This window comes from Phoca vitulina, unplaced genomic scaffold (assembly GCF_004348235.1).
Source record: "Phoca vitulina isolate PV1807 unplaced genomic scaffold, GSC_HSeal_1.0 scaffold13, whole genome shotgun sequence".
NCBI lineage: Eukaryota > Metazoa > Chordata > Mammalia > Carnivora > Phocidae > Phoca > Phoca vitulina.
Window position 1 is genome coordinate 8,107,561 of NW_022589716.1, and position 23,877 is coordinate 8,131,437.

General features: G+C 39.9%; 1 protein-coding gene across 4 annotated transcripts in view; it reads left to right on the plus strand.

The window, feature by feature from the left end:
* The window catches only part of RBM6 (RNA binding motif protein 6), a 106,445-nt gene that overhangs the window by 34,168 nt on the left and 48,400 nt on the right, over positions 1-23,877 (plus strand). For 2 of the 4 annotated variants that reach the window (XM_032411318.1, XM_032411317.1), the window contains 2 exons: positions 220-289; positions 16,732-16,805. In XM_032411318.1, the coding sequence (XP_032267209.1) occupies positions 220-289; positions 16,732-16,805 (144 nt within the window). Of the gene's footprint in view, positions 1-219; positions 290-16,731; positions 16,806-23,877 lie in introns of those variants that run through there. The other 2 variants (XM_032411319.1, XM_032411320.1) reach the window with 2 other exon arrangements.

Below are 23,877 nucleotides of genomic sequence, written 5' to 3' on the forward strand. Positions count from 1 at the left end.
GGTTATGTTCTTCTGCCTTTTTTATATACGTAGGAATTTTTGAATAATTATTTTCTACTCATTAACAGTTTTGAATGCCTAGAGTGTATATGGGTTAATTTTGCCTTGATAAAGTAATGATAGCTTTAAATTACGTAGAATAAAAACCAGTAGGGAAAATTAAATATTCAGTATTTGGTAATGATTTGCGTCATTCGTGTATACACCATGTGCTTGCAGATTCTTAATGCCTTTCGGACTCCTGATGGCATGCCTGTAAAGGACTTGGAGTTAAAGGAGTATAACACAGGTGAGTTTCTGGACGTGAATGTGGCCTTGGGTTAGGAAGGGTCTTTGTCAGATTTCTGCATCATGTGCTACTTAAAGTTTTTTTAAGAAACCACAGTTAAGATTTCCAGAAGCCTCCTGTTGATGCCTTCAAATAACAGCCAACTTTAGTCTTAGCTGGGTTCTTTGTGGCTGTTTGTCCACACTTGGGTGATGAGGATGCATGTTCCAGTTCTTCTGGGTGCCTATGAAATACAAAGTGAGTGTTGTAGCATTTAAGATATAAAGTTAGTGTTGTAGCATTTATCCCTGAATATATTTTATATAATCATTAAACTTGCTATATATGTTCTTCCTCGTGGTGGAGTGTTTATGTTTGAGCCTATTAGGATTTAATAAACTTACTATGTTTAAAAATTTACATTTCATTGCTTCAGCATGAAATTTACAACTTTCCAGAGAAATTGTGCAAATTAGTGGTTTCTTGAATTTTCAGTCTTGCTCTGAGAATGAAGCCCTGCAACAGCTGTTTTGTTGAAACCCATGAATAGATCCAGAGGAGCTTTCTCTTTGACCTCGCTCTGTGGTCTGAACTGCAGATTAAACTTTTCATAATATCGTCTCAGTGTTTTAGTGTATCATGTTCAGTCAGTTCCTTCAAATCTTACTACAAAAAAAGTGGAAGTGAAATGCTAGGCACTCAAGATATTGACTGATATTTTAGTTTACATAATATGAAATGGTTTAAAAATGAAGGTAATCTTTAAGTGATCTCTTTTGCAGAATTTTAAATTGAAGAAAGTAGATAATCTGTTCACAGAACTTAGAATTTTAGTAATCCAAAGAACTTTTCAAGTAAGAGTATGCTATATTTTTGAGGCTATAGTTTACTTCTAAATAGTTTACAATGGGATAAATTTCTTTGTGTTAACTAGATAGCTGCTGCTTCAGTTTGGTTCTGCAGAGGGAAACTATCCATAGAGATAAATTTTTGTGCTTGAAATAATTTGGTATTTTTGTCAAGTCCAGAAATATTTTTTTCTGTAATTTGAGAATAAACTCAGAAACATTATTTTTCAGAAAGCTATTTTTTTTTGTTTTAAAAGCATCAATTCTGAATTTGTGGAAACACAAGAGTAGTTATGTTGTTCTTACACATTCATGTCTTTTTTTTTTTGTTTTGCATGTCTTGTACATGCTTTCTAGATTTACTGTTATCTTTAGGAACTAAAAGTAGAATTTATAGGCTGCAGTTACTTTTTAACTGACGGCAGTAACCTCAACTTTGGTCTTGTTTCATGAACTGTGTTTTTATTAAATATTAGTATATTAAGGAAAGTAGAGATGTTTTGATGTTCAAATAGCAACTTAAACTCTTCATTTCTTTAGTACTCATTGACTTTCTATTGTCAGATTTATTAGCAGAGCAATATTTAAATTAATATATAAGGTCCATAGAAGAAGTTCTTAAATTTACTTGCTCTAGTAGCTATTAGAAACATAATTGGCAGACCAAAGACCTTGATACTCACGTGAAATCATCAAGACAGTCATTAAAAAAAAAAAAATCACCTTTCAGGAAATATAATCTTTCCTTGGCATTTTATTATATGAAGTGACAGTGTATTAAATATGTATACATGGTTCTTTTTTTAATGAGAGAATTGGATTACCAGTCCCATCTTATCCGTCTCTTCATGGCAAGTAGAATGAACTTTTGAAGATATCCGTCAGATCATGTTACTGCCATGCCTAAAATCCTCTAATGGTCTTCCATCTCATTTGGAAGAAATTCGCAATTCTTTGTTCTGACTTACAGAATCCTGCATGACCTGGCCCTTGGCTATTTGACCTCATCCCGTACTGCTCTCCACCTTTCTTATATGCTCTAGCCACACTGAGCCTTTCTCTAGGCTTAACCAATACAGACTTCTTTCTCTCTCAAGACCCTTGTACTGTTCTTCCCTCTGATCCTCACTTGTCTTCTGGGATTTAGTTCTTGGCTTCAGTTTCACCTCTCAAGGCCTTACCTCACCATCCAATCCAAAATCACTCCTTGATTGTTTTTCATCATATCCTGGTTTGTTGTCATAGGATCGATCATTTTGATATTTTCTCAGTGGTTTTGTGTCTTATTCCTCCCAGAGAGTTAGTTCCATGACAGTGGGAGCCTTGTCTATCTTGTTCCCTCCTGCTACCCCCATGCTTACCACTCTCCCTGGCACTGCTGGGTTCCCAGTATGCATGGAACGAGTAAGTGTCTGTGATGTGTATGAAGAGCAGCTGCGTTCTCCTCTCAGGTGAGGAATGTTAAAGGGTCATTTAGGTTTCAGAGCAGTGCAGCCTTACATCTGCTGAAGAATACGCCTTGGAGCAATCAGATATTTTAAGAATGTTTTTAACATTTGCTTGTTAAAAGACTCTATGTATATTTTAGTGGAAGAGGGGACTTTTATAAATGGCAGTCTGTTTCTTTAGGCTTGTGATTACCTGCAGAAACCATGCAGGATGGACATTGCTCGTAAGAAGGGGACTGTAGGGCAGAGTTTTAGTTGGTGTAATGGGGAGCCAGTCTGTAACGGAGAGAAAAGATTAATGCCTGTTCATTGACTCTAGTAATTTACATTGATTTAATTTTTGTTTCATTTAGAGCTGTGTGAGTACAGGGCCACAACTTTTATCTAAAATCTGTGGGGTCAAATAAGTTCATGACCTTTTCTGAATACAGAAAGGTAATGGCGGTACCTAGATCATATATGAATTATATCCCCCAGTGGGATGTATATCAGTCATAATAATACTTCTGCAGCAAAATATATGAATATTCTCACTAAGAGGACTAAATAAAGACTGTAAAGAGACTCAGTATACTACAGGTCAGGATTTGTCTCCAAATGACTTCAAATGATTTGAAAATTTACCAAACAATTTACTATTTAAGGGATTTTGGAATCGCAGAAAAGGAATTGTGAATCTACATATGTTGTATATATTTGAGTTTTTCTTTTGCCATTTGCAAATATATTATAACCCCATTAATTGTAAATTCCTTGAGTAAAATGATTACATTCCTGGGAGAAGTATCAAGAGTGAAATGTCTTTTGGTGACCAAATGAACAAACTTTGGTATGTACATACAATGGAATACTACTCAGCAATAAAAACAACGAAACTACACATGTACATAACAACATGGAGGAATCTCAGGTATTATGCTGAGTGAAAGAAACCAGACTGAAAAGGCTACACATTACCATAAAAAGGAATGAAATACTGGTACATGCTTATAACTTGGATGAATCTTGAAAACATTGTGCTGAGTGAAAGAAGCCAGGCACAAAAGAGCACATATTGTATGATCCCATTTATATAAAATATCCAGAATAGGCATATCCATAGAAGAAGAAAGCAGATTGGGTAGCTTGGTTGTTGCCGGGGCTGGAGAACGGGGAAATGGGGAGTAACTGCTTAATGGGTATAAGGTTTCCTTTTTGGGGTGATAAAAATATTCTGGAACCAGATAGTGGGGATGGTTGCATAACATTGTGAATGTATTTAAATGCCACTGACTTGCACACTTTAAAATGCTTAAATGGTGTATTTTATGTTATGTGTATTTGATCATAATTTTTAAAAGGACTACAGACTATATGATTCCATTTCTGTGACGTTCTGGAAAAAGCAAAATGATAGGAATAGAAAATAGTTATTGCCAGGGTGTTGGGGAAGGAGTCGACTGTAAAGTGGAAGCATGAGGGAATTTTGGGCACAATGGAACTATTCTCTATATGGATTGTGGTAGTGGTGTATCGATGTTAAATTCACTGAAATTGATAACTACTGTATTTATATAAGAGAACATGCTTATTAGGAAATACAACTGAGGTTTTTACGGGTGGAGGACCATGGTGCATGCTTTTTTCTCTCATGTGATTTAGGGAAAAATATTTGATGTATATAGACGGGAGGAAGAGAGTAATGATACAATAGATATGACAAAATATATCAATAGCTGAATCTGGGTAACAGGTTCATGCGTGTGTTCTTTGTGCTATTATTCTTGCAACTTTTTGTAACTTGGAAATGATTTTCAATAAAAAGTTGAAAACTGACAGTACAACTGATGTATTTTATTGTTAAGTGATCAGAATTCTTGCAAGATAAAGACTACAATGAACAGCTTCTGTGAACAATAGAACAGTGGTTCTCAGAGTGGGTTCTGGACCAGCAGTGTCAGCACTACCTCAGACCTTGTTAGAAATATAAATTCTTGGGACGCCTGGGTGGCTCAGTCGGTTAAGCCTTGGCCTTCAGCTTGGGTCATGATCCCAGGGTCCTGGGATCGAGTCCCACATCGGGCTCCTTGCTCAGTGGGGAGCCTGCTTCTCCCTCTGCCTACTGCTTCCCCTGCTGTGCTCTCTCCCCCCACCCCCTGACAAAAAAAAAAAAGAAAGAAAGAAAGAAAAAGGAAAAAAAGAAATACAAATTCTCAGGCCTCACTTTAGACCTACCAGATCGTAAACTCTGGGGGCAAAGCCCAGCCTTCTTTGCTTTAACAAGTCGTCCACGTGATTTTGATGTGCCCTGAATTGTGAGAACCACTGCATTAGATTAATTATATTCTTTATTCTAGAACTTTTTGGCACAGTTTAAAAGAGACTTAGCAAGCAGGTGGACATTCTTTAAGTCAAAAGGGCTGATGCTTATGTGCTTTAGGAGCCCATGGCAAACACTTGCCTTGCCTACCTGATACCAGTTCTGCTGTACTGAGCTGGGGCAGGAGCTAGAGTAGGGTTGATGCTATTTTATGCCCTTAGTTGTACTTTCTGTTTATGTAGCATATTTCCTCCAGAGATCTTGGAATGGTGGTAGATGTTCTCATTCTCAAAGTGTTTCTGTAACTTTAATACCATTTTTTAAAAGATTTTATTTATTTGAGAGAGAGAGAGCACGAGCCCCGAAGCAGGGGGAGGGAGAGACAGAGGGAGAAGCAGACTCCCCATTGAGCAGGGAGCCTGACGTGGGGCTTGATCCCAGGACCCTGGGATCACCACCCGAGCTAAAGGCAGAGCCCAACTGACTAAGCCACCCGAGTATCCCAAAGTGTATCTGTAACTTATGAATACAGACAGAATTGTTCTTGGTTTTTAGATGGATTTACATGCTATCTAGTATATAAGCTTGCTATGATGCTTTTTCCAAAGGAATTTGTATTATTTAAGCAAAAATAATACAGTTTCTGGATTATGTTTCCTAAAAGTCTCAAACATAGAAAGTAATTCTCCATAGTGACTGAAGTGTTACAGAATTATTATAGAACTGTTTTATTAATTAGCATAGCAAAGTTAGAAGGCTAATGGAGGTGGTGTTAGGAAGAAGGAGTATCTTGCATTGAGTCTGGCAGCATTCATATAATGAATGGGCACTTTTTCTGTGGCCCTGGGTAACAGGCTTATATCATATCATATCATATCCTTTCATTTTTCACAGTTGAAATGGTTTTTACCACCATGTTGTTAAAATAGAAGTTTTAAGAAAAGAAGAAAAACCCAGAGAGAATCTGTCACTTTAGGGGCAGAAATCCATTGTGAAATGGATTGACACTGATGATACAAGATGTGTAGTTTATGGTATTCCAAATGGAGTAGCTGAAGACACAATAGCTTAACATCATTTAGAAAAAATAGAGTTGGAAAAATGCAAATACACATTTTTTTTGCAGTATTTTTGGCATTTATAGAATAGACAAATATTTTTAGGTCTTAGGGGAAAACTGACCATAGGCTAATCGGAAAGTATCACATTTACTTGTCACATTTCTAAAACTGCAGGTGTTTTCATCCAGGAGTCTTACTAGGTTTGGTACCACATTTAGGGAGGATGTTTACAGGGGAGCCTTAAGCAAAGATGGCAAAGCTTTGAAAATAAGAATGTCTTGGGGCACCTGGGTGGCTCAGTCGGTTAAGCATCTGTAACTCTTGGTTTTGGCTCAGGTTGTGATGTCAGAGGTGTGGGATTGAGCTCCATGTTAGGCACCATGCTCAGTGCAGAGTCTGCTTATCCCTCTCCCTCCTCTTCTGCCCCCCCAATAAATAAATAAATAAATAAATAAATAAATAAATAAATCTTTTTTAAAAAGGTAGAATCTCAGTACTCTTTTTGGAAAGCAGTACTTTAGGATTACTGGTTTAACTAAAGCAGCCTTTTTCTTTGGGGTGGTTAGCTTTCCTGACACTTAAGATGAAACTCATTTTAGGGGCGCCTGGGTGGCTCAGTCGTTAAGCGTCTGCCTTCGGCTCAGGTCATGATCCCAGGGTCCTGGGATCGAGCCCCGCATCAGGCTCCCTGCTCCGTGGGAAGCCTGCTTCTCCCTCTCCCACTCCCCCTGCTTGTGTTCCCTCTCTCGCTGTGTCTCTCTGTCAAATAAATAAATAAAATCTTTAAAAAAAAAAAAAAAAAGATGAAACTCATTTTCTATTCTGGGAGCTGACTCGTTCTCCAGTTTAAGCTCCTTTGTTGAAACCACTTAGGTTATGAAGGATGGCTGTGGTAATCTATAGCCCTGGAAGGGAAATTTTAATATTATTGTTGACTTTTATTGGACTGCCTGCATTATTCCATTCCTTGGGGCTTTTGGGTATGGAGTTTCATTCTATAAGTTTTATTTTATTTTTTAGATTTTATTTATTTATTTGAGGGAGAGAGAGGGAAAAAGAGAGAGAGCACAGAGGAAGAGGGAGAAGCAGACTCCCTGTTGAGCCGAGAGCCGGACGTGGAGCTTGATCCCAGGACCCTGAGATCATGACCTGAGCCGAAGGCAGATGCTTAACCGACTGAGCCACCCAGGTGCCCCTGGAGTTTCATTCTAGATCTGATAATGGAACATCTTCACAACCTAAGGCATCATTTTATTCAGAAACAAGGACCACCACCTTGGTGCTTTTTGGTTGGTAGACTGTGTAGTCTTGGAGATCTCTACCTAAACTACATAGCATGGGAACGTAGCATGACAGTGACTCCCAGCTTCAGTCCACGGAGGAAAAGTCATTGTACAATTACCTTCAATGGGCACAAGATAGAGGCCATACATAGAAACTATTTATAGGATATGAAAATACATTGGCTTCTTCTTTTAACTTTCTCCTTGCACCAGAACATCTGATCTGTGCTCACCCTTTCTAGCTTAAATACTCCACCCTCAAAATGTAAATTAAAGCAATTTTTACCTGCTTCCTTGTTTCTTATGTTAGCATTTAGGTCTTCTGTCTAATTTACATGTAAGCCTTCTTGGACTTACTTAGTGGTCATGGTGACACTACTTTGTAAATATACCACTGAATTGTACACTTTATTTTGTTTCATTTTATTTTTAAGATTTTTTTTTGGCGGGGGGTGGGGAGAAGCAGAGGGAAAGGGAGAGAGAGAATCTTAAGCAGGCTGCACACCCAGTGCAGAGCTTGACCTGGGCTGCGTCTCACAACCCTGAGATCATGACCTAAGCCAAAATCAAGAGTCAGACACCTAACTGACCAGGCATCCCTTAAGATTTCTTTTTAAAGATTTTATTTTTATTTATGAGAGAGGTGGGTAGGAGAGGGAGAGGGACAAGTAGATTCTGCGCTAAGTGGGGAGCCTGACATAGGGTTCAGTCTCACCACCCCAAGATCATGACCCAAGCTGAAACCAAGAGTTGGATGCCCAACTGACTGAGGCATCTAGGCGCCCCTTTATTTTTAAGTAATTTCTACAGCCAACATGGGGCTTGGACCCACAGTCCTGAGACCAAGAGTCGCACACCACCTACTGAGCCAGCCAAGTGCCCCTGAATTGTATACTCTACAACGGTGTATTTTATGGTATAAATTACATCTCAATTTTAGAAAATAAGCCTTGAAAATTGGTTGACAAGTCATATAAAGATTGATTTCTTAACAGCATTTTCATGAGTATATAGAATATTTACAGAGCTTCAGTGCAGATATTAATGGCCTACTGACTGGTACTTACACGTTTTTGGTAGAGTTCATAATTGATTGTCCCTAGTCTCAGTTCAATTCATTATGGTATGCTTAGAAAATGTTGTATTTTCATCTTTTAAAAATAAAATAGCACCCTATAACCTTGAAAAGGTTACGATTCATTCTTTGGTGTTACCTACCAAATATGTGCCATTCTGATTAGTGTATGGCTCTACAGACTACTAGAGAATGTTATTGTTTGTTTATTGATTTATTTATCCAACCAATAGTTATAACATGTTGAGATGCAGAGGATACGTTGGTGATCACGAGAGTTGTAATCTTTGACCTTAGGGGCTTCAGTTTCTGTGGAAAATGGGTATATGGGATGAGTTTTCTGTACTCATCTGAATAGGCCACAATATCTTATAAATCAATTTTTTTTAAGGGATCATGGGTTCTTTTTGGCTGAAAGTTTGAAGTTTACCACTCTGAATATCTTGATGAAAAATGTTCAGTTATTTCTTTTTCCTTTTTTTAAAGATTTATTTATTTGCCAGAGAGAGAGAGCGCGCATGAGAGAGAGCAAGAGTACATGCAGGGGGAGCAGCAGGCAGAGGGAGAAGCAGGCTCCCTCGCTGAGCAAGGAGCCTGACTCAGGACCCGATCCCAGAACCCCAGGATCATGACCTGAGCCAAAGGCAGATGCCCAACTGACTGAGCCACCCAGGCGTCCCAAAAAATGTTCAGTTATTTCTAATCCTAAAGTCACTAGAGGATGACAAACATAGGACTTTTAGAGTCAACGGGCTTAGAAAAAGAATAACATCTGGGACACCTGGGTGGCTCAGTCGCTTAAGCGTCTGCCTTCGGCTCAGGTCATGATCCCAGAGTCCTGGGATCCAGTCCCACATCGGGCTCCCTGCTCAGCGGGGAGCCTGCTTCTCCCTCTGCCTGTTGCTCCCCGTGCTGTCTCTCTCTCACAGATAAATAAATAAAATCTTTAAATAAAAAAAAAAGAATACCTAAATGAATGATTGGAGATAATCGTTGGTCAGAGAGGTCAGCAAGTAATTGTTAATGATGTCCCCTTATTTTCAGAGAGTTAAAATAAAACAGGACTTTTCATGGGTGTTACAGGAAATGATCAGACAAGAAGTGGAGAAAATTGCACACAGATGCATGTGGGTGCTTTTGCCAGCCTGGAAGCTTTCCAAATTCCATCACTGAGGGGTTTTTATGGGAGGTTCCATTACGCAGTCATTATTGATTAAATCATTGTGGCTGCTGGTGATTAGCTTAAATTCCAGCTCCTTTCCCCTCCCGTAAATAGGAGGGGTTAGGCTGAAAGTTCCAAGCTTCGGATCAAGGCTTGGACATTCTGATCACCAGGCCCCATCCTGATGCTATGTAGGAGCCCACCAAGAGTCACCTCATTAGAACAAAAGGCACTCATATCACCCTTATCATTCAGGAAATTCCAAGAGTTTTAAGAACTCCATGCCAGGAAACTGGAACAGAGACCAAGTATCTTTCTATATTACCACAGATGGGGATCCCAAATGTGGATCTGGCTGGTATCTAGTACGTTTAGTTGGGCATCAGTTTTCTGTTACAAGGTATAGGTGACCTAGGCTTATGGTCTGGTCAGAGTGTGAGTCTCACAGAATGCCAGTTGTCTGACTCTTCTCTGGATGCTGTTTTACTTCCGGAATAGGTAAATGGCTGGACTAGTGTGATCTGTTCTCATCTTGAGCAACTTCCAACTCAGAAGCCACTATCTTTGTGGAACCTTCCCAGAGCCCCTTAGAACAGTGGTGACTTGTCCTTTTATTTGCACTAGGGTCCAGGCAATGGAAAAATGTTTGTGGGCCATATTTTTTTCCCACTTGAAATTAAAATAGCTTTAGGGTGCCTAGGTGGCTCAGTCGTTGGGTGTCTGCCTTTGGCTCGGGTCGTGGTCCCTGGGTCCTGGGATCAGAGTCCCACGTTGGGCTCCCTGCTCAGCGGGAAGCCTGCTTCTCCCTCTCCCACTCCCCTGCTTGTGTTCCCTCTCTCGCTGTGTCTTTCTCTGTCAAATAAATAAAATCTTAAAAAAAAAATGAAAATAGCTTTGTGATCTATGGGGGAAACAGATATATTCTTAGCATAAACTAGAAATCAGTGAGGCAATTCATCAGTGCTAAAATTTTAATACTGGGGTTGGGTGCCTGGGTGGCTCAGTTGGTTAAGTGACTGCCTTCGGCTCAGGTCATGATCCTGGAGTCCCCAGATCCAGTCCCGCATCAGGCTCCCTGCTCAGCAGGGAGTCTGCTTCTCCCTCTGACCCTCCCCCCTCTCATGTGCACTCTCTTTCTCTCTCTCTCTCATTCTCTCTCTCAAATAAATAAAATCTTTTAAAAAAATAAAATTTTAATACTGGGGCATATTTGAGGAGCACCAACAAGGTACTGTCTGATCTTTAGTCCCTGATAATGCTTTGTAATAGAAATGTGGGGGTTCTGAAATGCATTATCTCATGCACTCTGAAACCACCCTGCAAAGGAGTTAACATCATTGCAACTTGGCATATGAATAACCCAGGCCTAGAGAGAAGTGGCTCGACTGAAAGCACATGATGAGTTAGCTTCTGCGTATGTACAAACTGGAGAAGTTACTTTTCTTGTGTGTTGCTCCAGTGAAGAAACTCCTTACAATTGCTGTGGTGTTAACTGAGCACCATCGTGTACCAGGTATTATGCTAGTGTTGGAGATAATAGAAATGAAAAGAGCTCAGGGCGCCTGGGTGGCTCAGTCGGTTGGGCTTCTGCCTTCCGCTGAGGTCATGATCTCCAGGTCCTGGGATTGAGCCCCACATCAGGCTTCCTGCTCAACGGGGAATCTGCTTCTCTCTCCCCCTCTGCCCCTCCCCACTGTTAGTTCTCTCTCTCTCTTTCCCAAATAAATAAACAAAATCTGAAAAAAAAAACACAAAACCTCTCTGATGTCAAGGACATACCCTTCCAAGGTGCTTACATAACGTTGTTAATGTCATTGGAGTTAAAATGAATTAAATAAGGGTAAGATTTTCCTAACAAATGATATCCTGTGCCCAGACAACCATCATTAAGATGAAGTAACCCTAAGATTAATTTTGGACTTTGAAAACTACTTGAAAATACAACCATCCCCCTCCTTTTTTTTTAATAACCAGTTGGCACAGATGGAGCACTAAATAAAATAGAACCATATGCAGTTTTCAAAAATTTAGCAAGTAATCATGACTCTGTATCTTCCTCATTTCATCTTTTATTATAAACCAGCAAGCCTTATGTGAATAGTTGAGGGGAAGAGGGTTGAAAGTGCTGGTAAGTTGTCAAAATGATGTATTTCATGGAGTCCAGTTGTGTTCCTCTCAGATAGTAGGTTGACCTATAAATCAGATATTTTCCTAATTTTCATAATGCAAGCAGGTGCATATTCACTTGAGGTGTTTCTTTTTTAAGATTTTATTTAACTGAGAGAGAGAGCATGAGCAGGGGTGGGGGCAGAGGGAGAAGCAGACTCCCTACTGAGCTGGGAGCCCGAGACGGGTCTCTTTCCCAGGACCATGAGATCATGACCTGAGCCAAAGGCAGCCGCTTAACCAACTGATCTACCCAGGCACCCCTGCTTGAGGCTTTAACAGAGCAAAGTACCTGTCAGAAATCTTGTACATTGGGGACACCTGGGTGGCATATATAGTTCCGGTATATAGTATAGTGATTCAGCAATTCTATAGATTACTCAGTGCTCATCATGATTCCCCTCTCCTTATGTCCTTTAAAATCCTGATTCCTTTTTTACATTCCATAGTTGGTGTGTATATTCTTGGCTTTATCAGCGTACCTACTGGAAAGATCAGCTGGACTTGGTTATGTTAGTTGGGTTTTTCTAGACTAGTTCGAACAGAAGGCTGCTCATCTCATTTGCCTAAGTAAATATTGCTGTATAATTATTATAAAAGCCGGGCTTGGCATAGACATTACAGTTGACTTGAACAATTAAGGGCCATGTTTGTCAGCATCTCTGAGTCAGCTTTTTTAGGAGGAGAGACTAAAAGATAATGGATATTATTCATTAGGGCTTTGTTTTCTGTACCTTGTTCCCCCTTAAGCACCTGTTAGCTTTTATCACAGATACTTTTTTGGGTAATAGGCAATCATATGATTAATGAATATGAAGAAGAATTGAAATTTTAATGTTACCTTTATAGATTTCCTTCTTTCCCTGTTCTCATCCTTCTCAGCTGCCAACAAACAAACAAAAAAACCTGTAAGGAGCATTCACATTTTTATGAGCAATCTATACATTTAGTTAGGTTAGAAAATGGAGTAAAATATGCTTTTTTTAATAGTCATATAAATAAGCACAAAGACCCATCAGCCCACCAGACTTCTAGCATGTGGCAATAGAAGAAAAAGGTAATAAAAGATTTTTTTTACTCCTTAGGTCAGAATCTATCTATGGGACTGTTAACACCGAGTTTACCATCTTAATGATTCCTAAATGGTTCCTAGCAATTCTGAATGCAAGGTTGGTTGGTCGTTTTCAGAATGTTTAGGTCTGTGGGTGGAATAGGTCTACTAGAACTTATTCTGTGAATTATAAAATTACATTTGAGGAATTAAAAAGAAATCCCACTGTAACAATACAACCACTGTAATCATGTTTGTGTACAGTTGTGTTGCATTACATCATTTTCAGATTTCCGTATATTCACCTGTGCTTGCTCAACCCCTCTCCCCAACCCCATCTTCCCTCTCATGGAGTGAGCATGAGAGGTGGGATGTGACTCAGGCATGGCTTCAGTTAGTCTCTGTCTCCCAAGTTTCCCTAAGTGTGAGCATTCACTGTGCTAGCTGTGATTCTGTTATTTAAAGTGATATGTTTTTCATACATTATGGCCCTTAAATGCAAGCCAGCCTCTTCATCTGGTGTCAACCAAAAGGAAAGCGATCTGTTGCGACGCTGGAGGAAAAACTGGCAGTGTTGGACTTAACCTATATTGAGAGATGGTATGTTGTTCTTCAAGTTGGGGTGTTCGAGTATGATTTTGACAATGCATGAAGTTTTCATCTCATATGCAGACTTTTATCTCTAACTTCTGAGTTAGATGTGACTTCATAGTATTTAATTTCAGTTCTCTTTCCTATACACATTTTATATAATTGTCCTCATTTTTAAAGCTTTTGAAATATGCTCTATTAAATATCCCATATCAAGTATCTTACTGTATTGTAATTTTTATAGCTATCATTACAACAAGACTTTTGGATTTTTGTCTTTGCAGAAGACTTTTGGTAGCCAGTATAGCAGTCCATGAGTGTGAATGCCTTCTAACTTGCATACTCAGGTCCACGCACAAGGTTCTGCTATAGGTATTTTAGAATAGGGGTAACTGGTGTGCTGCAGATTTCTATTATTTCTCAACTGTAGACATGGTCTTATCTGTCTGTGCTTGGGCATGTGGGACTCTTTCTGTGGCAGGGCTTAGTAAAGTTCAGAATTCAGATTACTTCTGTCAGTCTAGGATTTTATTTAAAGGTGAGAGGCTATCAGTGTACCAGTTAACAGCATCAGTTTGAATCTGGACTGCCTGGCTCTGAGCCCGTATTGCTACTTATCCCTGAGGTGATTTTGAGGAAATTACTTATTCTTTCTTTGCCTGCTTCCCCATCGGTAAAATGAGGTTAATAGTATTTACCTCATAGGGTAGTATTGTGAGGATTTAATTAGTGTGTGTAAAGTGTTTAGAATGCAGCCTTGCACCAACAAGTGCCTTGTAAGTATTACATACTAAGTATTATTTAGTATTGTTGTCCATTTGGGCAATTCCTGAAAATCCTTGTACAACTGTGAGTCTGACACACAAAATCCCAAAGATCAAGATTGGGTACTTTATTTTTTTCTTTTTAAGTTTCAGGCATTATAATTAAACCTTAAATTTTTGGTATTTAATAGCTAAAGTTTCAGGCAAAAGAAATTGAATGTTGGGCTTGTGGATTTAATATTCAATCTGAAGTACATTGTTAACATATGTATTGCAGAGTTGGTATATGGAGATGCTCATAATGTCTCTTGCAAACTGTATCTTTTCCTTCCCAGTGACTGTAGTATCAAAGTCTTGTTTGTTCTTTAGTAAAGTATGAATGTTGTCATAAATCTCTCTTTCTCTTTGTCCACAGATTCTGTGCGCTCCTCTGGGCCACAATAGTTACTTCTTTAAGTACAGAAAGGAAACTCAGGGCTTTTCCAATGTGGTGTTAGTTCCCTGTGTTTTTCATTTTGGCAGCTGTAGAGAGGGTTGCTTTCTACACACCTGGACCTTGATATGCTCTGTAGAGGTAACCAACACACTTGAGAGTATTCTGCTTGTTCCATGGCTACCCCTTTCTGATTGTGGACATGCAGTTGAGTGTATGCAGTAGATATTTGCTGATAAAAGGCACCTTAGTTGCTTCTGCTATTCTACAATGTTTTCCAAGAACATTCAGAGCGCTTTACAAAATGCAGAAAGTTTTCTTTTTCTTTTTCTCTTTCTTTTTCTTTCTTTCTTTCTTTCTTTCTTTCTTTCTTTCTTTCTTTCTTTCTTTCTTTCTTTCTTTCTTTCTCTCTCTCTCTCTCTCTCTCTTTCTTTCTTTCTTTCTTTCATTTATTTATTTATTTATTTTTTAGAAGTGGGCTCCACACCCAGCATGGAGCCCAATGCAGGGCTTGAACTCACGACCCTGATGAGATCAAGACCTGAGCTGAGATCAAGAGTCTGAGCCACCCAGGGGTCCCCAAAATGCAGAAAGTTTCTGTAGGAGAATTTCACTGAGTTTGATAAAGAAAATCAACTTGAACGGAATTAACTAACAAAACAATTTCTATTGTTAATAGGATATATATAAATATACTGTTTCTTTAAAGTAGTTTCATTTCTTCAAATAGTTACTAATCAGAGGAGGCTGATTTTGTGGTAAATTTAAGTAGAGGTTGCAGTGGTTAGTTTTAATCTGTGTTGGTCAAAGCTGTAAAATCAAATAGAAAAATCTCTCTCTCAGCCTAAGGTGATGCTGGGATTTCTAGCAGATTTGTTTTCTTCTTCCTGGTCATTTCCTAAAATTCTAAGCAAGAATCAGCCTATACCATTGTAAGAGTGGAGTATTTAACTTGGAGTTTAACAAGTCTGACGTCACAGTTTTATTATCATCATAACAAAACATTTCAGGCCATTCCTTCCATGTGACAAGGAATCCAACCCATCTCACCAAATTTGGTCTGGTTTTTAAGTTATATTTTCTGTTGCTCTAGTTTTTGTTTTGTTTTTATTTTTTTGGTCTTTGATTCCTTGATTTAATGATACTCAGTTTCCTATTGTTGTATATACTCTGTGCTCAAAATTGGCCTGGGTTTTGTGTTGTTTCTCCTCCCTGAGTTTGATTTCTCATCCGAACAAATTGCATCTTTTTCTTGCTGTTCATTTGCACAGCATCACTCCTAAAGATGAGCTTCTTTATCCTACGAGGCAGTGGAGGAAGCATGGAAGCCATTGTGGAGCATTGTATTGCCAAGTGCGTTTTTGTAGTCATGTGGTACCAGTATCCGGGAAATTATAGGATGGGTTCGTATTAGAACTCAGCAGCCTGTAAATCCCATGAGTTCCCAATCTCATGGGTCATGAGAGTTGCACATGACACTTGCTTAGGAGAAAGGTGAAGAGTTCTGTAACTCCAGTGGTTTATACGATTCTTGAACTTGTACTGATTGCTAACAACTGCTATCTCTCCCCCAGCCTACTCTACCACCAGTCTTTGTGCGCAAGCACAATTTTGGACCCAGCTATTTGTACTTATTTATGCTTTTACACCTTCTTCCTTTCATAAAGATTTAAGCTGGTTTATGACTTGAGTTGAAACAAGGAAAAAAAGAGGAGACCTGAAATGGTCTGTCCCCTGCCAACCAGAAGCCTCCTGTGGTATCCAAACAGAATAGTTGCCTCAGTCTGTCAGCAGCACTTCTGTCTTTGAAGGTGGTTTCTGCTTGAAAAGTGGTGACTATTAGCATAGCTTTGGGATCATTGCTTCTCCTTCCTCTCGGGATACGTGTTTTTTTTTTTTTTCCCAGATACTTTCCTGTTCTTGTTGACTTTGTTTTTCCAGAAGATTCAGCCTGTGGTGAAATGTTCTGGGTCCCCACTTGAACTTTCTTTGGGATTACCTAACTCTGGGGCACCCTCACCAGACCATCAGTGCTAAAGAGGGCAGATCTTCTTGGTTAATAGAAAAAGCCATTTTGGAATGACTCTCAAAGCCCAGAAACATCCAGATTTTCCTTCAGTACTTTTTTCTGTTTGGGGTAGCAGCTTTGCCTAGTATAGGGGAGGGAGGGTCTAGTTGGGAGGGCTTATGTTAAGGGGTTCAGAAACAGGGGATTTAAGTGTGTCTTTTGTGTTTGCAAGGCACTAACACCACTCCCGTCTGTATTTAAATGCTGTCCCCAGGTTACGACTATGGCTATGTCTGCGTGGAGTTTTCACTCTTGGAAGATGCCATCGGATGCATGGAGGCCAACCAGGTTGCTTTATACTTCGGTCAAATGATGCTGGAAGGATATATTTTTTATGTATGGGGAGGGAGGGTTTCAAATGATTGAACTTCAAATGATTGAAAGGTACTAGAAATCTGTATTTGGAGCATACCACATTCCAACCAGAAAGCGATTGTGAGGAGAAACTTCAGAAGAAGCTGGGAGGGTTTCTCTATAAGAGTTAATGGACACAAGTGTATTTTAAAAACTAGAGCCCATGTGCAGTTGGACTAGATGACAAAGACAGTAGATGGGAAAAAATGACAGGTTTGGAGTGTGACAGATAAGGAGATCCTAATGCAAAGAATGATCCTTGACTGTCTGTGATCTCAAGGATCTGCCTGGCACAGGAATTCTAGCTCAGTACTTATACCCAGACCTAGGGTGAAGACCACTGATGGCAACTCCTGTGGCACTCAGGTCCTGCCTGCATGTGCTGCTTTCTCAGGAGGGCCATCAGGGAAAGAGGAGTGGCTTGTTCGTGTGTATTGCGTTCATCATGGTTCTTTACAGATTGGAGTTTTGTACTCAAGTTCTTGGCTGCCTATAGTCAGAGCTGGTGAATCTGAATCTATACTTACCTTATGTTTAAAACATCTAGCTGTATTCAGCTTGCCACCTAGAACTGTCATTTGGACTTTTAATTGAATCCTGCCTGGTAGTTTTGGAAGGAATTATGAAGTGGATAGAATCCTTCTTGTCACGGTGTTTCCTTGGGGAAAGTTATTTTCTTTGTGGTGTCTTAGTTCCTTCATCTGTAAAGTGGAAGAAAGAAGCTTAATGATACAGTTTGATTTTTATGTATCCACTGCTTGTACTTAACTGTGAATGCAGTGTGCCCTTAAGGGTAAGAGCCCTTAAGGCTCTGCCAGAGAAGAGTAGTGTTGCATGAGAATTCTTCCTCTCTTAGAGCCTGATGCCCTTTCATCAGCTTTGTTCCATTCAGCATGGCTCATTACACTTCCCCTTTTCCCTTCTTTGGCCATGTTCTCCCCTTATGGGTATGGAAATAACATGCTGTAAATCCTTTGGGAACAAGCACTAATTAGAGGAAAATTTGACGTATCCATACCTATTGTTAGTAGTATAAATACTGTTAGATCCTCAGAGAATGACTGGATTAGGACCATACCCCCTTGACAGAGTTCTTGTTGACTGATTTGTTCATTGTCCATCATTGAGCCAGTCATTTAATAGATATTAGTTATGTGTTAGAAACTGTGCCACTTACCAATATTTTGAGAGAAGAGTGAAGGTCCCAATCTTTATGCTTATGGTTGATTCCATTCTGACTATCCTAATTTGAGAACACTCATTTAATTCATGAACGTCTTGTTATCAGTAAATAATCATTAAGGCCTTTGTCACTGTGTGATCACTGTGCTAAATAATACTATGGGTGGTGGAAACATAAATGGGGGAGCCATGGCACTTGCCATGCCATTCTCTTTTGTACCATTCTCCCAACTGTGTGTTTCTCCTAGAGGGGTGTTACTTTTTATCAGAGCTATTTGATCTTCAATCTTAAAAAGTAACAATATTGTGTTTTAACTGCTTCTTCCCTCTGTCCCAACAAAAAATCCTGCCTGAAGTTTCTAGCCCCTTAAAGATGAAGTGTTAAATAGAACCAGGACAGCCTTCTTTAAAAACAAGGTTTATCCTAGGCAGGGTTTCTTTTGGAGCCATATCTGGAAAATATTCATTTACACTAAATTTACATGTACATTTAGCCATATCTGGAAAATATTCATTTACTCTAAATTTACATGTACATTTAGTACATTTAGTACACTTAGTACATTTAATATACTAAAACTACATTAAATATTCATTGAGGGGGTATGGCTTTTCAACATCTCTACTCCCACCCTCCCTACACATTCTGTGAACATTCTTAGGGCTCCCAAGTCCCTGTTGACCGACTCCTGCCCGGTGAATGAGATACCAGAACAAAGCACGAGCTGTGCCAAAGTTCTTTCAGGGTGAAATAGGATGTTTTGACAGGTAGCTATCCTTATGCATATGTACCATAAGGTACTCTGTGTAGAAGTACAAATAAGAGACAGCCTCTGTCTTCTAGGAGCTTAGACCAAGAAAGGTGACAGACATTATGGTGGTATTCATAGATCCCATGGGGTGTTCTCTCAAATTCCAAATTTTTGTATGATCTCATTTTTAATATTCACTGGAATAATTCCTTAAGAAGGTAGCACCATATCCTTATTCAGTCAACCTCCTTTCCTAGCTTTTTATTCTTCCCCTAGTCATGGGACACAGGACATATTGCTAGCACTGCCACACAACAGAATCCTTTTCCTGAACTGTATAGATTTTATGATCCACTCAGCATCCTTCTAATAATCTTTACCCCAACTAAGATGTGTGCAAGTCATTTTGATGGAAAGATTTTTGAGAATGGGATCTCCAGGGGAATTTTTGTACCTAGGTACTATAGCATAGCAAAGAGGAGTGTAGGTTCTGTAGTCAGATGTTACTTCCTAGCTGGGCTGTCTCTGGCAGGTTTCTTTACCTCCCTCAGCCTCAGTTCCCTCTGTTACCAGTACCTCATGGGGCTCTGGTGTGGACTAAATGAGAGCATATGTTCATGAATGCCTGCTGTGTGTCAGGCAGCTTTCTGGATGCTGGAGATGCTTCAGTAAACAAGACATTATATAACTTCTGTCTTAGTGATAGGAGATAGAGCATAAGCAAGTAGACAAATAGAAAACAATATAAGATAGTGCTGAGTTCTGTAAAGGTAATGGAGCAGGGTATTGAAAGAATGCATGATGGGGACAATTTTACATGGGTTGGTCAGGTGAGCTTCTTGAGGAGTGACATTACATTTGGTGAATAATGTGTACAGAACACTTAGCATAGGATCTGGTACCTAGTAAGCATTTGAAATTAGATGATCATCTCCTACTCCCTCTCCCTTCTGCATGTCAAGTAATTTCCAATCATAATTCTAGGAAAATAAATTTATTTTTATATCTGGATATTTTTTAAGGAAATGGATGTGGTTCAGGTGCCCAGTAACAGTACAAAATCTTAGGAGAGATGTAAGAATGTGGGAGAAGTCCTTCTCAGAGTACATAAAGCAGGTGTTCATGGAAGATGAATGTCTTTGTCTATTCATTCATTCTCCTACCCTCCGGGTTTTACTTATAGACCAGATTGGTACAGATTCTGAGTCACCATCTGCTGGACACCTCTGAGTAGAATCTGTGTATATGCTTCTGAGGAGGTTTCTATCGAATGCTTTGGGTTGAATTTTTTTTTTTTTTTTTTACAATTATTTGCTTATCCTGAATCTTGATGTGAAATGTCTTTTTATTTATCATTGACTGATACTTACAAGTCTAGGGGAAGGGAATAAAGGAGCCTTCTGCCAGCTTGCTTTATCAAATATTGTGGTATATGTGTGCCTTCAAGAGGTTGTCCTGGATGATAACCAGGGCCCCTCTAGCCCTTTTCCAGGGCCTTCATGGAGACATCAGACAGTAGGACACTCTACCGCAGTACTGAGCATTGTGGCCGAGAAGACTCCTCAGGGCAAAACCTAGCCAGCAGCTGTCTGGGCAATTCATTTCCAGCAGAGGTCTGTCAGCATACCTTCACCGTCTCTGTCTAGAATTAGAAAGCCAGCAAACACTGTGAGGCAGGGGTTTTTATTTTACCCCTACTGGGAAAAGTATTTCTAGCAGTGTCATATACCCTGGGCTTTCTTTGTTGTCCAAGTCCCTGCGGTTTGAGGGTGAATATTATCTCCTTTTGCTGTGTGTGCCATTGCACTGGGACTTAGGGGACTAAGAAGCATTGTATTAGAGTATCGATCCCTTTTAGTGGTTGCCCAGTACTAGCTCTTTCAAGCTGTTGTCAGTTGGTCTATAGAAATTAGCATTTTATTTTCTTCCATTTGCAGGTGTGATGTTTGTTGTCTGTTCCCATTCAACCAAATGTTTACTAAAATGCCCTTATGAAGGATAGCTCTGGAAGAAGAATTCATTTCTCTGGAATTTTTACTTCAACTGTCTTAGCTTTGGTGGCCTTCTTTAGCCAAAGATGACTTGGCTGTATGACAGAATCAGCCTGACTTTATGAAGTGGAAAGAAAAGATGCCATTATCACCTAACGTGAAAATTCTTTGAGACACTGGCCTTTGCTGGTACAGAGGAAGATGAAATTTTATGAAATAGTGTTTTTTGTGTCACCAAAGTTAAGAGAATTTGGGTTTTTGAAGATACCAGGATGTCCAAGGTGGTTCTGAAAATAATGTAAAGGAAGCCAAATCTGAAATGGTGTCTTTTGATTAAAATGAGATCAACAGAAAGCGTATGTTCTGGAGGGTGGACATTTGGAAGACTTATTTGTGAGGCCATGGTGGAAAAAATAGGTGAAGACCTAGTTTGTGGGAATCTTACTCAGGTTGATGGCATTACTGTATGAAACACTTCAGTATTTAAGTTGTGTACATTCCGAGTAACAAAAAAACAGTAATCTTTATAAATTCCTGCAAGGTTGTGTTGTTGCCTAAACCCACACCCCAAAACTGCTTCACTGAAGAGAATGTGGCACCCCAGCCAGGGCTCAGCTGTATAACTTATGTCTTGAATTATGCCATTCTTCCTGGAAACTTCAATTTCAGTACTTCTGATTGTCCTCAGTAGAGGTTATTGGTGGGAAATAGAAAGGAAAATGCATTCTAAAATGAGTGTAAATCAGTAGTTACTGAAAATTCTTGCTCTCGGGATTTAAAAGAATTACCTGTCTAGTAATTGAGTCTTGAATGGCATGAGGCAGTATATCTTAGTAATTAAATATGTGGAGGCAGACTGCCTGGGGTTTCATTCCTGTTCTGTCACCTTTCTCTGTGTGATTTAGACAAGTGACTTAATGTCTCTGTGTCCCAGTGTCCTCTCACACATCTAGAGATTAAATGAGTTAATGCATGTAGGGCGATTAGAACTGGGCCTGGCACACAGTGAACACTGAGTCTGTAGTTGTTATTATCACAACAACTTTGCATCTGACTGGAACAAGAAAGTCTTAAGTGACAGCAGCTTCAGTCTTGGCTTCTTGGGGTATCTGGCTAAAAAGGGATTTGGTGGCAGTACCCAGGGGGATTATTTTTGTATCAACAGTATTTCCCATTTAGCCTGTTGACTGGGACTGATTCTCAGGGGACTGCTTCCAGGTCTCTAGGAGCTTCTGCTGCATTAGCCGTCGAATCTTAAATTCTCCCAAGAGAAAGAGCCAGACACACCACATGGGGGACGTGGAGTATGGTTAGACCAAACCTAGCCTGTGGCTTTTTAAAAAAATATTTTATTTATTTATTTGAGAGAGAGAAAGTGAATAAGAGAGCACGAGTAGAGGAAGGGGCAGAGGGAGAAGCAGACACCCTGCTGAGCAGGGAGCCTGATGCGGGGCTCCAATCCCTGGACCCTGGGATCATGACCTGAGCTGAAGGCAGAAGCTTAACCGACTCAGCCACCCAGGTGCCCCTAGCCTGTGGCCTTAAAACCCTAAGCTCTGATGACCAGCCCCTGGCTTTACCATATCTCAGACCCATATCTCAGACTTTCTGCAATAATTACAAGAGGTGCTCTAAACTGGTCAGTTTAATTTTCTTGAATCATTTGGCAGTTTTTTTGTTTTGTTTTAAGAGAGAGTGCACACATATGTGAGCGAGAGGGGTGGGCGGAGGGTGGGGGAGAGAATTTTAAGCAGGATCCACGCCTAGCACAGAGCTCAATGCGGGGTTCAGTATCACGACCCCGAGAACATGACCTGAACCAAAATCAAGAGTCGGACGCTTAACGGACTGAGCCACCCAGGCACCCCTCATTTGTCAGTTTTAAGGGGAACTTCCAGTGTGTCTCCTATGATGAGGTTTATAATTACTTTTGTCATGCATATATATCATGGTTCATTTCTCCAGATTGAAGTAATTTAGTTCTTAATTTGTTCTAAATTGGAAATATGCCTATGTATTTTAGTCTTTTCTTTGATGTTGTACCTCCTCTTTCATCTGGTATTTTTAGTTAATGTCTGTACTTTTTATAAAAATGGGGTTGTGTAAAGTGCTAATTTTCAGTCTTGTGGCCTTTTGGAACTTGATTACAGACAGTTATTGAAAAAAACAAGCAGAATATGTATAATTCTAATTAACTATCTAAGGGGTTATACAAAGGCACGGTTCAGTTTGTGATCTTGATTTTAACTTTGGTTTATGATTTTGTATACTTTCAGACAGTGTAGGGTGTTAGGAGCACTGAGAGGTTTAGAATTCCAGCTTTGTCACTTCCTAGTTCGTTTGTAACTTCTCAATCTCAGAGTCTCATCTGTAAAATGGAGGAATAATCATAGTCCCCACCTCAGAGCAGTTGTGAGATTAATCTCTGTGAAACGCCTGGTACAGTGGTCAGCCTGTGGTGGGTGCTCACTACCAGAAGAGGTACTGAAGAGAGTGATTCTTTAACACTGGACTCTGCCTGGTTGTCTTCCTTTTCCTCGATTGCTTATTCACCTCTTGGGACTCAGGGATGCCTGAGAAGTGGTAGTGCTGCTTTGGGTGGCAGGTAGATCTTTGGCAGCCAGTTCTGATGGTGCTGTTGCTGGTGCCATTACCTCTCTCGTGAGACTGGGCTGCCCGGACTGAAAGTGAAAAAGGCTGGGCAGCATCTATCCCAACATTGTCTGCGGGATGAGTGCACAGGCATCCATCCAGGCATGTGAGGGAAGAGAGGATCATGGCCATGCCAGCCCTCCTGGGGGTGGAGGGAGCCTTGTTTCTGAGCCTAGCATTGCTGCTAGTCGTCCCATCACAGAATTCTCTTAGGCTACCTGTGGCATTCAATGTTATTAGGCATCTTCTCCATCTGAGCTGAACTTGGAGGTTATTTTTTTTTTTTAAGATTTTATTTATTATTTATTTATTTATTAGCAGCAGAGTGAGAGAGAGAGAGCGCGAGCAAGCACGAATTGGGGGGGGAGGGGCAGAGGCAGAGGGAGAAGCAGACTCCCTGCTGAGCAGGGAGCCCGACACGGGGCTCAA